At 47.2% G+C, this 17,477-nt stretch overlaps 1 protein-coding gene across 1 annotated transcript in view; it reads right to left on the reverse strand.

Moving 5' to 3' along the window:
- Positions 1 to 1,627: 1,627 nt before the first annotated feature.
- Positions 1,628 to 17,477, reverse strand: part of Itgam (integrin subunit alpha M) — a 43,324-nt gene continuing 27,474 nt past the window's right edge. The window contains exons 13-30 of the mRNA XM_052197703.1: positions 15,986 to 16,126; positions 15,695 to 15,904; positions 10,726 to 10,856; positions 10,481 to 10,644; positions 8,001 to 8,155; positions 7,777 to 7,908; positions 7,548 to 7,621; positions 7,194 to 7,335; positions 6,979 to 7,101; positions 5,899 to 5,978; positions 4,977 to 5,060; positions 4,574 to 4,649; positions 3,885 to 3,992; positions 3,662 to 3,745; positions 3,451 to 3,564; positions 3,267 to 3,368; positions 2,367 to 2,477; positions 1,628 to 1,865 (exon numbers count right to left, since the gene is read on the reverse strand). Of these exons, the coding sequence (XP_052053663.1) occupies positions 1,794 to 1,865; positions 2,367 to 2,477; positions 3,267 to 3,368; positions 3,451 to 3,564; positions 3,662 to 3,745; positions 3,885 to 3,992; positions 4,574 to 4,649; positions 4,977 to 5,060; positions 5,899 to 5,978; positions 6,979 to 7,101; positions 7,194 to 7,335; positions 7,548 to 7,621; positions 7,777 to 7,908; positions 8,001 to 8,155; positions 10,481 to 10,644; positions 10,726 to 10,856; positions 15,695 to 15,904; positions 15,986 to 16,126 (2,103 nt within the window). The 3' untranslated portion in view covers positions 1,628 to 1,793. The remainder of the gene's footprint in view (positions 1,866 to 2,366; positions 2,478 to 3,266; positions 3,369 to 3,450; positions 3,565 to 3,661; positions 3,746 to 3,884; positions 3,993 to 4,573; positions 4,650 to 4,976; positions 5,061 to 5,898; positions 5,979 to 6,978; positions 7,102 to 7,193; positions 7,336 to 7,547; positions 7,622 to 7,776; positions 7,909 to 8,000; positions 8,156 to 10,480; positions 10,645 to 10,725; positions 10,857 to 15,694; positions 15,905 to 15,985; positions 16,127 to 17,477) is intronic.

A 17,477-nucleotide genomic window follows, 5' to 3' on the forward strand; every position in this document is an offset into this window, starting at 1 on the left:
AAGTATGTATTGTCACTGTCTCCCAGGTGTGTATTGTCACTGTCTCCCAGGTGTGCATTGTCACTGTCTCCCAGGTGTGTATTGTCACTGTCTCCCAGGTGTGTATATCTCACTCTCTCCCAGGTGTGTATGACTCACTGTCTCCCAGGTGTGTATTGTCACTGTCTCCCAGGTGTGTATGCCTCACTGTCTCCCAGCACTTCCAGAGGCACAGGGCATTCCTGTCCAGTGACAGCTGCCTTCCATTCCCCAGACAACTCCCTCTACTTGTAGGTATGTTGTGGAGCCTTTTCTCACTTGAACTGTTTGGTGGGTTGGGGAGCCAGAGGGAGGGTGGCTGAGGATAAAGTTTAGGGCCTCATGCATGCTAAGCAAGTGCTCGACCACTAGGCTACATGCCCAGTCCTTGTTTATTCATTTATTCTGTTGAGAAAAGTCTTCATAAGTTACTTGGGCTGGCCTTGAAGTCACTCTTCACCCAAGCTGGTCTTGAACTCACAATCTTGCTGCCTCTGCCCCCTGAGTAGAAACAGTTAAAAGTGTGTACCACCAAGCTCATCTTCCTATCAAATTTTTATTTGGGGCTCACTTCAAGCAGGAGGAAAACCTCTAGAAATAGATTTAATAAATTACTCTTATACATATGTAAAAATTAGATATACCCAATTTATTAATTCAGCATTGTTCATAATAGCAAATTGCTGGAAATAGTATATGCAAAGGAGATAACATTAAATGTTAAATACATTACAATCATATGGAAATACTCTGAGCTACTTTATAACTTATATAAAATTATTTGAACATATTAATAAAAAGCCAATATGCATAATAGTAAAAAAAAAAGTGTGTTACCACTTGTTTAAAACTGTGTGTGTGTGTGTGTGTGTGTGTGTGTGTGTACAGGTATCTACAATCTTTCTGGGATAGATTCTAAACATATACCCTTGAATAACCCTAAAGAGAGAACTCAACAGCTAGGAAAGGTGTCTTTCTACTGTGCATTTTTGGTTGGTTTGGTTTTTCTTTGCCTTGATTTTCATTGTCGCATGCTGAGCCCAAGGCCTGCATACACCAGATGTGCTATGACTGCATCCTCCCCACCCCTGCCTTTTACCATTCTTAAGTATCTTTTGGTTTTTTTTACTTTGACAGGTTAATTGGTTCAAATATTTAAATTAATGTTAAAATAATAAATGGTAAGGTTTCTCATTCTTCATTGAACATCTCTGTTGGCTTTTCAGTTCTCTATTCCATGTCGAATTTCTCTTGTATTCTCAGTACCTGAACCTTTGCAAGTCTGCAGCTCACACAAGCAAGGAAATATTACTTCCTTCAGAGAGGACAGCACAGCATTTATCTATGCTTACCCACAAGTATCCCATAGCCTTGCCCAGAGAAGGACCCATTAGCATCTTCCCTAAGACAGTAGGAAACCCAAGAGATGCCTTTCCTTCAATAGGGTGTATTTAAGGCATTGCCCACAGGCAACCACACACAACTCTGTGTGTGTGTGTGTGTGTGTGTGTGTGTCTGTGTCTGTGTCTGTGTTTGTGTGTGTGTGTCTTTCTCTCTTTCTCTCTCTCTCTCTCTCTCTCTCTCTCTCTCTTATACACACACACACACACACACACACACACACACACACACACGCACGCACAGAAATTCCATTTTTGTATAAGACATCATGGCAACTGTCTCCTAAAGGGCATGTCTGTCCATCAGCCTCCGTATTGGTCTGACCATCTAGACCTGCTTGTTGTTGGAGAGGCCACTCCACAGAGAAAAGGCCGTTACTGAGGAGGGGCATCTTGGGGAGCAGCCTCGCTCATCATGTCCTTGTACTGCCTCTTGAAAAAGCCAAGCTGTCAGAGTAAAAACACAGGGTAAGTCCACAGACTCCATGGTAGTAGGTCAAGATCAAACAAGACAAAAAAGAGAGAGATTGGGGGAGACAGAGAGGGACAGACACACACACACACACACACACACACACACACACACGCACACAGTCAAGATGACCAAGCAGGACAAAGATTGACAGGGCAGAAAATAAAAGGGACCTGGAGAAGTCAAGCAGGGAGAGAAACAGCATCATTGCTGGGGCTAGGGAAACAATATAAAATGGAAGAAGAATCACTCTTTATACAGTGGTCATTGGAAACCAGGGGCCATCCTAGTTGCTCTGCATGTATTAAGCTAATTTTCTTTGTAAAATGAGTGTTCACAGTATTGTTTTACAACTGAAGGAACCCAGGCACTGAGCAAGCCATGACCCAGTCATGGAGTTAGCAGCAATCCTGAGTCAACCCAATAATGGAGCTGCTGAGGAGTGGGGAGACAGGACAGAAAGAATCAAGACGCACCTTGTACAGGCCCGCAGTGATGAGGGCCAAGAGCACCAGGCCCCCGAGAGAGCTGCCTACGATGAGTGGTACAGGGTTGTGGACTTGATATGGCTCCACTTTGGTCTCCGTCTAGGGAAGAAAGAAGAGAAACAGGGTACAGCAGAAGGGATACACCTCAAACCTCTGGAGAGTTCCCTGAGCTCAAGAGTTGACTACTCCTGACAACCCACACCACCAACCACAGGGCTCACTCCTCTTCTGTTGGACATAACCCTGTGACCATCAGCCACGTAGGGCCAGGCCCCTAGTGTTCTGGTTGGACTCCATCCTCACAGTCACCTGGCTACAGCCAGGCTTTCCCCGCCCCACAGTTACCTGGCAACATCCAGGTAGCCCAGCCCACTATAAAAGGGGATGCTTGGCCCCTCCTAGCTCTCTTGCCCTTTTCTCTTGCCCCCCTCTTCCTTGTCTCTTGCCCCCCTCTTCCTTGTCTCTTGCCCCCCTCTTCCTTGTCTCTTGTCCCCCTCTTCCCTTCTCCCCATTCTTCTCCCCTCTCTCCACATAGTCATGGCCGGCTCTAACCTCCCTACCTCTTCTTTCCTTCTTTACTCTTTATCTCTTTTCTTTTCCCCTATCCTTCTATAATAAAGCTTTAAAATCATGGCCTATCTCCCCTTGTCTAAACCCACTGTGTTGGAGTTGGAGAAATGGAACAGGCCTCACAGCGTCTACAGCCGCCGGACCAGACCAAGGGCTTCCCTGTTTGGCTGGGCTTCCTCCACAGGTACCCAGGGCCCATACCAGAACAGCCCCACACTCTTCCCACCTGCTTCTCTTGCCAGCCCAAAGATGACATCCACCACCCCGACTTCCTCCTCCCTCCAACAGCTCCTCCCCATCCATGACTGAGATGAGTACCTTAGACTTCACAAACGTCTCCTGCCCTGGAAGTAGGGCAAACTCAGAGTCATTAAACAGGATCTCAGCGGTGCTGACAAGCAGGAGGTGGTCATGAGAAGTCTGCAGGAGAAAGCAGAGTGGGAGCCAGGCCCAGCACTGGACTAGTGTGGCCATACCCAGAGAGTCTCAGAACACAGCATACCTTGATGTACCAGTCAAATGGTAGTTTGCCCTTGAGGGTGACATTGAATCTTTCTTGAGAATTGAAGGATGGGATGTCACACTGGATTCTCTTACAGACTGCAACAGAGCAGTTCTAGAAGAGGAAGGGCAAAGAAACAGATGACTAAGACAGAGGAAGACCATGATGACCACGTGTGCTGCCTTGAGGCTGGAGTCTACCATGTTCTTACCAGCACTGCGGTCCGTTCAAGCTCATCCCGGAAATTGGAGAGAGGGGGGGATTTCTGCTCAGTGTGACAGGCACTTGAGAGGTTCTGAGGAAAGACAGACATGGAGAAGAGAAAGGAGAGTTCTGAGCTCTGGTTCTGCCCAGCAGGACCAAAGGGAGAGTCAGAAAACACAAGAAATGGATCTTAAGAAAGACCTGAACTTTGGGGACCCAGCTGGACTCACCTGGGAGAAGGTGACCTGGGGCTGATCCCAGACGGTCACCTTGTTGAGCTGGACAGGGATCCAGAAGACCACACTAACAGGGAGGCTCCTCCTGCCCAGGTTGTTGAACTGTGTCAGAAAGGAGGGAGTGAGGGCTCAAGCCTTGTGGGCTGGCTGGCCCCTCATTCCCTACTTCCCAGGGCCACTGGAGAAGGCCTGAGCATCCTGCTCCTCAGAGAGATGGAGTGTGTAAACAAACGCAACTACACACCTGAGCCAGACTGGCTCATCCCAAGTTCCAGCTCTGACACTTGTCAGGTGTGAGAATTTAGACGTAGTTCATGAGTCTCCCTGACCCTTAGTTTCTACATCTACAAACCAGGGGCAGCAAGAGTGTTCAGGGGCCTCATAGACTGATAGAAGGCACACACACACCTGTGTGTGTGTGTGTGTGTGTGTGTGTGTGTGTGTGTGTGTGTGCATCTGCATGTTTGTGTGTTTGGAGGGGAGTGCATGTATGTGGTGTGAGTGCATATGTGTACTTGTGTGTGTGTATGCATGTGTGGGGGAGGGGTGTAGAGCAAACTTGGAACTGCACCTGACACATAGGAAACTCAGCATTCACGCTTCCTACGATTGCTTTCTGCCTTCTCTTTACATCAAGCTCCCTTCCAACGTCCTCTCAGGACCCAGCTTGCCCTGCTCCTCACCTGGTACAGATGCTGTATGACCTTACTGGTCATCTCTGAAGCTGTGAAGTTGAGATATTTGATAGAACTCTCATCACTAAAAGAAAAAAGAGGGGACAACAGGTGACAGAAAATGAAGGTGTCCTGAGAAGGGGGTTGAACTGAATATACAGAGACTAGAAAGGAGCAATGCGGCCCTCAGAGACAATGTCTGTCAGACACTGAGTGTGTGGGTTTGGGCATGTGCACATGCACACACGCAGGCACACACACACACACACACACACACACACACACACACGCACACACACACACCATTCCTCCACACAGGCGCGTGTATATACATACAACATAAGGCAGTGCATGAACACAAAGACGAAGCTGGCAGTGTCCAGCCTGGTGGGGCGAGTGGGCAGAGCAGCACCTGGTGACAACCATGTAGATGGCATACTTCACAGACAGCTCCAACTGAAACTCAGTTTTGTGGGTCCTGGACATGTTGTTCTCACTGAAAGGAAAGAAGTTCTTAGCCATGTCTAAGAGCTGAGAGTCAGTCTTTCCATCCCCCCTTACCCTCTGCATCCAGCTGTCTCCGTGTCCACTGTCCTTACCCCCAAGCTCTCCACCTCACGGAGGTCAGAAAACAACTTATGGGAGCTGGTTTGCCACATCCACCACGTGAGTCCCAGGGATTGAACCTGGGCCGTCAGGCTCCTCACAGCCTTGCCTGACAAGCCTCCTCAGCAGCCTCTCTCTATGCTTACTGCTATTGAGGGTGGCCGTGGGTTCACACACCCCACAGCACACACATTATAGGGCAGAGACAACTCCGTAGTCAGTTCTCTCCTTCCACCTTTACATGGCTTCCAGGTGTGGAGAGCAAGACACCAGCCGCCCACTGGGCCATCTCGAAGGCCCTACCTACACCGTTCTGAAGCTGCTCAGATACCTCCAGGCTCCAGGTTTTGCCTGACTCGTGTTTCCTTCTATCTTGATGCCTTTGCTTGACTTACAACGCAAATACTTCAGGAGTCTTCTCTCAACACTGGGCATCCCGACCACTACCACCCCTTGATCATTTATTTTATGCTATCTTATGATTACCAGTTTCCTTGCCTGTCTGTGTCATTGAGCATCTGTGAGGGAGGGAGCCACAGCTGTCTTCTTCATTACCATTGCCCTCAGCACTGAACACAATGCCTGGCCCAGAGCTGTGTGCTCAATCAGTGCTTGTGGACTAAATGAGTCATCAAGACAAAGAACCAGAAGACAGAAGAAAAAGGCTCATCCCAGATGAGGGGCTGGGCCTCAGAGGGAGGGTGACTGTCATATGTGGGAATAGGTACCTGGTCACAATGACCTTGAGGCGCAGTTTGTTCCCAAGGGAGGCATCAGAGTCCACATCAAAGGTGACATTAAATGTGACCTGGCAACAGAGAATGGGGACAGTGGTTAAAAATAGTAAAGAATGAGCAGCCTGGTTGTTCACCAACTACTGAATGGGGGAAATCAAACACCATCTGCCCATACAAAAGAAGATTGTTCAGAATATCTAAAAAAGGGGGGCTGGAGAGATGGCTCAGCGGTGAAGAGCACTGACTGCTCCTCCAAAGGTCCTGAGTTCAAATCCCAGCAACCACACAGTGGTTCACAACCATTCATAGACACCCTCTTCTGGAGTATCTGAAGACAGCTGTAGTGTACTCACATATAATAAATAAATAAATCCCTTTTTAAAAAAAAAGATTATCTTAAAAAAAGAAATAAAGAAAGAATCACAGGGAAGTGATCCTTAAAAAACTAACAGTTGATAAAAGAAGCCGGCCACTCAGAGCCACGTGCTGTCTGTGTCTGTGGGTGGGAGGTGTGTGTCTGTGGGTGGGAGGTGTGTGTCTGTGGGTGGGAGGTGTGTGTCTGTGCGTGGGAGGTGTGTGTCTGTGGGTGGGAGGTGTGTGTCTGTGCGTGGGAGGTGTGTGTCTGTGGGTGGGAGGTGTGTGTCTGTGCGTGGGAGGTGTGTGTCTGTGGGTGGGAGGTGTGTGTCTGTGCGTGGGAGGTGTGTGTCTGTGCGTGGGAGGTGTGTGTCTGTGCGTGGGAGGTGTGTGTCTGTGCGTGGGAGGTGTGTGTCTGTGCGTGGGAGGTGTGTGTCTGTGCGTGGGAGGTGTGTAGGATGTGCGTGCATGCAGAGAGGGCCAATTAGCAGCCCGAGCAGCTGTTAGCAAGGTCTCAGATTGATCAAGAGATTGATAGACGCATAACTCTGAGAATACCTATAAGCCACCGGATTGTATGCAATGGGTGAGTTCATGGGATATTTTTACATCTCAATAAATCTGGTTTAATGTGTCAGAGAGAAGAAATGATAAGAGGAAGACAAGAATCCCATATGACAACAGTGGACAGAAGACAGCAGGGAATGGAGCTCTGACCTCAGAATTAGCAGGTACGATGGGATGGTTTATGTTCCAGGTGGTACTCTTCAAAGCCCCATTCCCTTCAGAAGAAGAGCCGGACTCAGTTGTCACACGCCAAGGCCTCTTGGAGAGCGGGTTCTGGAACCGAGGCAGACAAATGCAGTACTGTCAACTGCCAGCCATGGGGGCCGAGACGGGCAGGGCCAAGTGGCTGAAGAGAATTTGGCTACCTGGCTTTCTGACACCTTCCGGAAAGACAAGCCAGCCGGGTAGTAGATGGTAACCTTGGTCCCATAGGAATCCTCACCGTCATTTCTCAGCATCACGTTCACGTTAAAATCCTGGGGCCCTCCCACCACCAAAGTGTCCAAGCTGTGAGAATAGCAAGACACGAGGCATCAGGGGCTTCCCGGAAGCAAGTCTACTTTGATGGAGAGAAGGCCCTTGGCGAGATAGGGCCGTGAGCACAGCAGGCGCTAGGAACCGTGTGCCCCAGAAATATCTCTGAAGAAGCCTAGACTCCCTCAGAGGCCAGGGACACATCGATTCAGATTTGAGGGAATCAATAACAGAAAGAAACTCACCCCAGGGAGCTCATGCTGATGCTGAGATCATCTTGGCAGATGCTATCATTACCACAATTCTTCTCGAAGGGAAACTAGAAAAGGAGGGTGATCATAAGGAAGGTAAAGGACATGATTAAAGGAGCAATAAAATAAAATGTCTAAATGAAATAGCATAAAGTAGCAAGGTTTTAGCAAGCGCACACTGTTCTAGTCTCTACTCTTGCGAGGCCCTCACTCCAAGACTCACCATAGCTGTGAAGAGCCTCTGAGTACCCACAGCCAGAACTGGCCGTAGGTCCTTAGAGGACCGCAAGGGCTCCCCAACCAGTGTATAATTGAGGCGCAGGATGATGGGAGTCACTGACTTGTCCACGCAGTCCTAAGAGATAATAGGGATAGAAGGACCTACCTTCTTCAGTTTCCTGAGACCACCCCACCTTCAGCCAGGAGATCTGCCATTTGCCATCTCACCGGTAAAATTAGCTTCAGGGTTTCACATTTCTGCATCAACCCAAAGACCTGGATGCGCCTGAGTGTGTTGCTCTTCGTCTCATCAAAGAAGGCACGGGGAAATGACTGGCCAGGGTCTAAAGTCAGGTCATAAGTGACAGTACTCTGGATATCTCCTGAAAAGAGAGGGCCTGGTGATTAGGAACCAGGCACACAGAGATCTGTGGCCACGCCTCTGCTCCAAGATGTGGGGTTATCCGCATATCATCTGAGCCCTCGGCATCTTAATTCATTACTTTCAAAGTAAGAATAAGAACAATTATTCTTTATAAATAATTTAATTATATCTGGAAGAAGGAGAAGGGAAAGAAGAGGAGGAGGAGAAAGAGGAGGAGGGGGAAGAAGAGGAAGAAGGTGATGAAAAGGGAGACGGACAAGAAGGAAGAGAAGAAATGAGATATTGTGCACTAAGTAAGTCCTCCAAAAGTTGTGGCTATTCTGTAAGATGTTAGAAAACTAACTTTGTTTTAGTTTTCTTCAAAGTTTGTTATTGTTGTTGGTTTTGTCCTTTGCCTTTGTCATCTGCCAGTTTGGCTCCCTTCTGGACATTTCCAGCCTGGGAGTAAGTGACTTGAGAGGAATTTCTCTGTAGATTTCATGATGCTCTCTCCCTACTGCTCTCGAGTGTGTGTCCTCGGCTCTGGGCCTTCGGACAGCGAGTCTGTTCTTACGGCAGGTCCACCCCATTTTCATTACCATGAATCTAGAGTGCGATTTGAAATCTAGGATCTTGATGACTACAGGAAAGGCAGTTGATAAATGAACTCACAGTGACTGTGACAAGAAGATCTACACATACTGAGGCACGACAAAATGCAGCATGGACTTGGGGACAGTGAGCAGGAAGTCCCATAGCTGAGGCAATGGATGGCAAAGGGAGAGGAGTTTGTGTGAGGGTGTGACCCCTTAGTAGGTCAACCAAGCTACCTGGCCCATTTCCCAAGAGTATTTGGGCAACACAAATTAGACTCAATGGTTTCTGGGGGTTGTTTTTTGTTTTTGTTAGGGGGTGGAGGGTGTTTGTTTGAGACAGGGTTTATCTGTATAGCCCTGGCTGTCCTGAACTCACTTTTTAAACCAAGCTGGCCTCAAACTTCCCCAGGGCCAAGGGAACTTCAAGAAAGAGGGAGTGGAAACAATGTAGGAGCCAAAGGATGGGGGAGTACTGTGAGACAATATTCTGGATTTGGTATAACCATGGCAACCATGGCCCCACATCAGCTCTGGTTGCCGACACAAGAACTACACAGCATTCTGTCATAGATGGGAGAGGTCTCACAAGGTTCTGTTCTTCCTTGGGATGCTATTGGCAGTTGCCAGGGTATGGTGGTCATTTTCCTCAGTGGGGTAGCTACTGCAAAGTTGCTCTGTTCTCCAATAAATAGCTTCCCATCCATGATTACACAAGTATTAGACTCAGTGGGTCACAAGAAAAAGTAAAAAACCAAAATTACATAAACATAGCACAAGGACTAGTTGGAAAAATAAGGAATTGAGTGAAAAGGCAGGTGAGAGTAATGCAGGTGACTGTGGCCAAGATACATTGTACACATGTATGAAACCATGAAAAGAACCGGCTACATTGTACACATATATGTAGTTGTGAGCAAGTCAACAAACAAGGAAAAACAAATACTAGTAAACTGGTAATCCAGCTGGAAGAAAGCAAGAAGAGTCCACAATGTGGCAATATGAATTTTTGATTTTTGATAAATTATCTTATATTAGCAAGTGTTTATTGTGCATTAAAGTAGATAATGATGTTATGGCCTTATAAGAAAGTGTTCCTATTTCAAAGATGTTTATAGGTGAGGAAGTAAAATGGCATGACTTTCATGTTTGTCTTAACATTCTTGGGAAGGGCTGGCAAGATGACTCAGTGGGCAGAGGTGTCTGATGCCAAACCACTCTACCTGAATTGTATATCCAAATCTTAAATGTTGGAAGAAGAGAAGTTGTGGACTCTCACAAGTTGTCCTCTGACTTCCACAGGAATTCCATCACACATGTAAATGTATGAATATATAAATAAAATGCATATTTTAAGGATTTCAAAGTCATTTAAGCTAGGTGTAGTGGTGCACACCTTTAATTCCAGAATGGGGAGGTAGAGGCAAGTGGATCTCCGTAGATCCAGACCAGTGTGGTATACATAGTACTCGAGGCCAGGCAGGGCTACACAGTGAGTTGAATTAAAGGCCAGGAGTGGTGACTTGGTGGCGATAAGCACGCTCACAGAAGACAGGAATCCTGTTCCCAGCACCCACATTAGGCAGCTCACGGTTGCCTATACCGTCAGCTCCAGGGATCCAGTCCCCCGCTCATTCTAGCCAGGCTTAAAAACCGCCATCAGTGCCAGTCAGAACTTCCTTCTGCTGGAAGGCTGGGCAGACGGAGATGAGACATTGTTCTGTAAACCACGTTTACCCAGCGCATCGCACCTTCTCGCAGCCGATCCCTGGTGTTCTTTCGGACACGAAGGCAGACTCTGACCTCCCCAGCATCCTTGTTTTTGAATACTTGCTCTTGACATACAAACACACTCCTTGCTATATTCTTGGGGCTGAATTCCATGGTTGCCTCCAGTCTCAGCACGGGCTGGGCTCTAGAGAGGCATCAGAGGGGTGTCAGGAACCAGCAGAGACGTCCCAAGGGGGAAGCCTGGTGCAATGGGAGGGCCTCTCACCTGAGCAGCAGAAGATGCCCCTGCGCCCCCACAGCCAGGTCCATCAGGCCATCCATTGTCAGATCCTTGCCCCCACTCAGAGACTGCCCGAAGTACTGGAGCCCAGGAGAGAAGTGGGCGCCTGTGATCCGCTGAGGGTGGGAAGAAGAGAGAAAACAGAGAGGCCTGTGACTCAGTTAGCCAAGGCACAGACTCTCTTCTTTACAGCCCATACTTTTCAAGAATTCAGAAGACTTAAAAACTTTTCTTGTGCACACAATGATTACCTGTTCAGTCCCCAGATCCCATCCTCAGTCTCTTTAGCCAACAGCATTTATGTAGGAGTTTGGTTAAACTCTCTGCATATATATTTTTAAAAATGCAAATAATTCCCATGTACAATCCAGATTAAGGACTACAATTCTAAATGTGAAGGAAAATATTTTGATGTAACTTGAAGTGACTGAGCAATAATAAGACATTTTGTTTTTATTTTTGAAACCAAAGGGTTCTAAAATAGAAAAGAACAACCCTGCAGTTCCTGCTTCATAGTTTACAAACAATATTTAAGCAAAAGCAATAAAAAAAAACCAGTATTTGTCACCTTTTAAAAAATGTATTAAAGAACTGTTTAAGTCACGATCTCCAAACAATATCCAAGCTTTCCTGGACTATCTGAGTTTCCTAAAGAAAACTGAAAGTTTTACAAAAAAGAAATAAAAATCTACTGTTTGTTAATCTGGTTCTCATTTACATAGACAGAAAAATGCAAACATTGACTATTGATCTAACCCAAAGTATCTCTTTTGTTACATTTATCTTCTTTGAGGGAACGGGGATTCCTATACTACTGTGCTCATGTAGAGGTCAGAACAACTTCAGAAATCAGTTCTCTCTTCCACCACGTGGGTCCCGGGAAGCAAACTCAGGTCATGAGAGTGTATGCGTGTAGAGTGTGTGTGCCAAGTATGTGTGTAGAGGTGAGAGGACAGGTTGAAGAAGTCACTTCCCTGCAGCCACCATGAGGGTTCTAAAGACTGGACTCTGGTTGGCAGACTTAGTGGGAAGCATTTTTTCTAGCTGAGCTATTTTGCCAGCTAGTGTTAAATATCTAAGTTTACTGTGCTTGCTCATACCTAAAAATCCATTACCTGAGATGTATGTCAGTGCACACAAACACACACACACACACACACACACCTTTAAAAAGAAAACAGTGGTTGGGATTGGTGGTGCATGTCTTTAATCCCAGAGGCCAGCCTGGTCTATGAAGTGAGTACCAGGACAGTCAGGGCTATTACACAGAGAAACCCTGTCTCATAAAGCAAGCAAGAAAGCAAGCAAACAAATAAATAAATAAATAAGGAAGAGGAAAAAGAAAGGCTTGTGTGCATATCTTTGGGACCTCTGGTAATGTTTCACTGGAAGGATGCTTGCTTTGAAATTCCGTGTAATGTGACAGGTTAGTGATCCCTGGCTTATTACCTGTTTCCACTAATAATCACCTTTAGTTTCAATCACATGAGAGAAAAAATGTAAACAACAATAACAGCAAAATAGCACAATCCATTTTATATTTGCTTTTCACCACAGATTGTGGGTGAACACACGCGTGTGCACATATAAAGCACCGACCCTCTCCTTCAGTTCTCCCCAGGCATGTTGTCTCCAAGAGGCACCACCCTCTGAGCAAGGACCCCCCCCCCTCCCCGCTAGCCAGGCAGCCTCTCTATATATATGGGTACTCAGGCACCTGACATCCCTATCCCGGTGTGGTGCGCGAGCCTAGCAAGTTTTCCCTCATGCGGGCTCTGCCTAGTCCTGTTTTCCGGGCCACATGGACCTCCAGGAGGTGGGGGGGTGGCGGGGGTGGGGAGGTGGGGGTGGGGTGAGGGTGGGGAGGTGGGGGTGGGGGGAAGGTGGGGAGGTGGGGGTGGGGAGGGGGTGGGGGAGTGGGGGGGTGGGCACACTTGCTGGCCAGCCAGTCTAGCCAAAATGGTGAGACCTAGGATATTTGTGGGGATAAATGAAAATGAAGATGACCATGCTAAATAAAATAGCTCAAGCCCGGATGGACAAACTTTATGTGTTTTCTCTCATATGTAGAATCTAAGCTTTTCAGAGTGCCAATAAACTAATAGGACTGGCATGTGATCCAGAAATCCCACTTCCCCATTTTATTCAAAAGAATCAGAGTAAGGCTCTTGAAGGAGTATTAGCACATCTGTATTTACTGCCATACTGTACTGACTGGTCTCAACTTGACACAAGTTAGAGTCACTGGAAAAGAAGGATACTCACAGCCAACCATCCGACTGAGCCCAGGGGTTCCAATGGAAGAGCTAGAGGAAGGACTGAAGGAGCTGAGGGTGATTGCAAACCCATAGGAAGAACAATATCAGTTAACTGGACCACCCAGAGCTCCCAGAGACTAAACCACCAACCAAGAGCATACATGGAGGGACAGATACATATGGAGCAGAGGATGACCTTATCCGACATCAGTGGGAGGGGAGGCCCTTGGTCCTCTGGAGACTTGATGCCCGAGTGTAAGGGGATGGGAGGGTGGGGAGTTGGGAGTGGGTGAGTGAGTGGAGGAGCACCCTCACAGAGGCAAAGGGGAGGAGGAGAAGGGAGGGATGGGGTGTGTGGAGGGGTAACCAGAAAGGGGCATATCGTTTGAAATGTAAATGAATAAAATTATTAATGAAAAAGAAAAAGAAGGAAGGAAGCAGTCTCAGTTGAGAAAATACCTCCAACTGTAGGGCATTTCCTCAATTAGTAATCAATGGGGAAGAGCCCAGCCTGTGGTGAGTGGTCCCATCCCTGGGCTGATAGTCCTGGGTTCTATAAGACAGCAGACTGAACAGGCAATGGGGAGCAAGCCAGTAAGCAGCACCCCTCCATGGCCTCTGCCTCAGCTCCTGCCTCCAGGTTCCAGCTCTGCTTAAGTTCCTGTCCTGACTTCCTCCAATGACTGACTATCTGAAATGGATGATCTGAAAGTGTAAGCCAAATAAACTCTTTCCTCCCCAACTTGCTTTGTGGTCATGGTGTTTCATTGCAGAGACAGAAATCCTGACTAAGACACAGACCATTCACATAATCCAAAGAATGGGAGAAGCTGCATGTGAGATAGCTGAGGGCAAGTCGCCCCAACAGTGACATTTATCTGTAGCGGAATACAATTCGCCCCTTACAAAGAAGGAAAATCTGTCACTGTGCCAATAGGAATAAACCTAGAAGATATTACCCTTCATAAAATAAGCCAGGCACAATAGGCCAAATCATCCCAGTACATAGAGCAGTCTAAAATAATCAATCACACAAGCAGAGCAAAGTATGGCGGAGGCAAAATGGAGGATTACCAACCAATGCCTCACACTAGAGCAGCTCAAGTGTGAGATGGAGCATTTCAAGTCTAATAAGAGTCAAATAGTTAAGTATTCTTACAATAATACATTTTTAAAAGAAATAAAGGAAAATCAGACTAGAGAGACCAGAGACCAGGAGACCACATGGCCTCAGCTTGCTCAGAGATAACATAGCATAGGTGTGTGAGGGAGTCCAACCAACCTGCAAGGACCCCACAGGGAGGGAACCCATGCGGCAATGACAGACTTCTGGGACTGGGACCAGTTCTGGGGCCGGGATTCAGGATTCAGGGTTACTTAATTTCAAGACCCAATACAAAAGAACGACGCTGGGTTCACTCATTTAAAACACTATCATTAGCCAAGCATGGTGGTCTCAACTGTAATCCCCACACTGTAGAAAGAATATCTTGTGCCTTGTATAGATGCATCACATGAATATGGGTATATAGGACTGAGGGCTAGCAGGAGACAAGGGAAGATAGGATGAGACAATTCAGGATGTATTGTATATACATATCAAAGAAGAGGTTTGATTTGAGGGCTGGAGAGATGGCTCAGCACTTCAGAGCACTGACTGCTCTTACAGAGGCTGTGGGTTTGATTCCTTGCACCCATATCAGGGAGCTTACAACTGCTTGTAACTCCAGCACCAGAAGATACACTGCCCCCTAACCTCTGCGGGCACCTGCAAGTATGTGGTACACATAAACTCAGGCAGGCAATATACACATACACACACCAAAAAATAATAATATATCTTTCAAATAAAATTTAATTTTAAAAACATGAAAAAATATGAAGAAAAGGGCTGGGCATAGTGGTGCACACCTTTAATGCCAACACTTTGGAGGCAGTAGCACATAAGTCTCTGTAAGTTTGATGCCAGCCTGGTCTGCATAGTACATTCCAGGCCAGCCCAAGCTAGATGGTGAGACCTAGTCTCCAAAAGGGGTCAGGGGGAATAAGGCGGGAAAAGTGATTGAAAAGAACATGCTTACCATCAGTCTCTGGCTTCCATATCATCCACACGGTACGTGCACACATGTGCATGGACATATCCACACGTGTGCACACATATGCAAGCAGTACACATGGACTTTTAGTGTAGCAACAGCAGAATTTGAAGCTAAACCCAGAAGTTTTATAAAAAGCCCTGAGATCAATGAAGTCTTATAAAGTGTCCAACTGTGTGAGTTTCCTGTGACATAGGATTTCCAGTCCTAAAACTGGGACAGATCTGGGGAGGAACAGAACTCTTAGCACTCAGCCAGCACCGGGATTCCAGAGGAAGGAACAGCACAAGAAACAGTTACCATACAACTCTTCATCTGGTCAAACTGCTGTTCTGCACCAGTGCTTAGCAGTTAAGATCCTCACCCCTGCCGCTTGCCCTCTACAGCCCTCCGCTATAAAGTGAGTGTGGGGACCCCAAAGCACTGCCTACCATTACAGAGAATTCATCTAGACTGGGGGTGCTCTGAGGCATCTGTGAAAGGTGTGCTACTGTCTTGAAAGTTCAGGAAGAAATGAAGGAAACTGGATCGAGCAGTTAAATCAGAGGCTCTCTGTATCACACGAGTCAGTGCTGTGCAGGGTCAGTAATGGTGCCTTACCTGGGTGTGGGAGGTACTGAGGCTGGCTATCGACGCTCCATGAAAAATGTAGACAGCACCCTGATTCTCCTGCTCTCCTGGGGCCCCGATGGCCACGTCTGTCAGTCTGTCCCCGTTCACATCTCCCAGCACTGTGAGGGCTGCCCCAAAGCGACCCCAGGGATGGCCCTGATCACCGTAGAGAATAGCTTCACACTGCCACCGTGCTCTCTGCCAAACAGAAACAGTTGCAGACCAAAAATCCTGGCAACCCTCCACCTCACACCCAGCCCCACCAGGCCCATCACTCACCCCTCTAGGCAAGGGACACACTGACACCTGGCCTCCTCTGGTCTTCCCATAGTAATGAGGGGCCCCGATGAGGATCAAGTTGGTATTGCCATCAGCGTCCATGTCCACAGAACACAGGGAGGCCCCAAAATAAGAGCCGATCTGAAAGAGACAGAGCAAAGATCACACACCTCTTTCTACCTAAGAAGAATCTGGGAGCTTCCTGTCTATGTTAACATCCATAGCCAGACATGGTAGTGTACGCCAGCACTTAGAAGGCAGCGTCAGGGAGATCAGGAGTTCAAGGCCTGCATAGGGATGTATCTTAGGACATGTCTGAAAGGAAGAGAAAGGAATGAGAACATGAATACTGGAGAAAATCATTAGAAGATAGGATTTTCTATATGATTTGTGGTGGTTTAAATAAGAATGATCCTATAAGCTCAGATACTGGAATATATAGTCACTGAAATTCTCTGATAAATTAGAAGGATTAGAAGGTGTGGTCTAGAAAGTGTGTCACTGGAGATGGGTTGTGAGGTTTCTACCCGACTTCCCTGAGACAGAGTCTCTCTGTGTGAACAGCCCTGGATATCTTGGAACTTGTTTTATAGACCAGACAGGCCTCAAAGTCACAGAAATATGCCTGCCTCTGCCTCATGAGATTACAGGCATGTGCCACCACAGCCAGGACAAGTTTTGAGATTTTAAACCCCACCTCTCTCTCTCTCTCTCTCTCTCTCTCTCTCTCTCTCTCTCTCTCTCTCTCTCTCTCTCTCTCTCTCTCTGCTACTGCTCCAGTGACATGTGTACCACCATGCTCCCCACTATCATGATAATGAACTAAACCTTGGAAACTGTAAGCAAGCCCCAATTAACTGCTTTCTCTTACAAAAGTTCCCTCGGTCATGGTGTCTCTTCACAGCAACAGAAGGGTGATTAAGACATGATTCATGAGACATTTTGAGAGAGCGCAAAGGAATAAGAGAGAGGGAGAGATGGAGATAGAGATGGAGAGGGAGAAGGAGGGGAAGGGAGGGGAGGGGAGGGGAGGGGAGGGGAGGGGAGGGGAGGAGAGGAGAGGAGAGGAGAGGAGAGGAGAGGAGAGGAGAGGAGAGGAGAGGAGAGGAGAGAAAAGAGTATGTTAAGGATGAAATCCAGTACTTTGGATTTCATGCCTGTAATCCCAGCACTCTGGGAGGCAGAGGCAGGCAAATTTCTGAGTTCGGGGCCAGCCTGGTCTACAGAGTGAGTTCCAGGACAGCCAGGGCTACACAGAGAAACCCTGTCTCGGAAAAAACCAAATCCAAAAAAAACAAAACAAAAAAAATGTCTTTTTCATATGCTCATTGTAAGCATGTAGCATTCACCCACAGAACTGAACCATATTATAGTCCACTTATTCATTCATTCAACAAAGACTTGTTTGCTGAGCACAAGACTGGGAAGCAGACACTGTGCCTTCAAGGGCGGCCAGCTTAACAATGTGGAGAGAAGAGCAAGGAACGCGTGA

The sequence above is a fragment of the Apodemus sylvaticus genome, chromosome 1 (genome assembly GCF_947179515.1).
Source record: "Apodemus sylvaticus chromosome 1, mApoSyl1.1, whole genome shotgun sequence".
Taxonomy (NCBI): Eukaryota; Metazoa; Chordata; class Mammalia; order Rodentia; family Muridae; genus Apodemus; species Apodemus sylvaticus.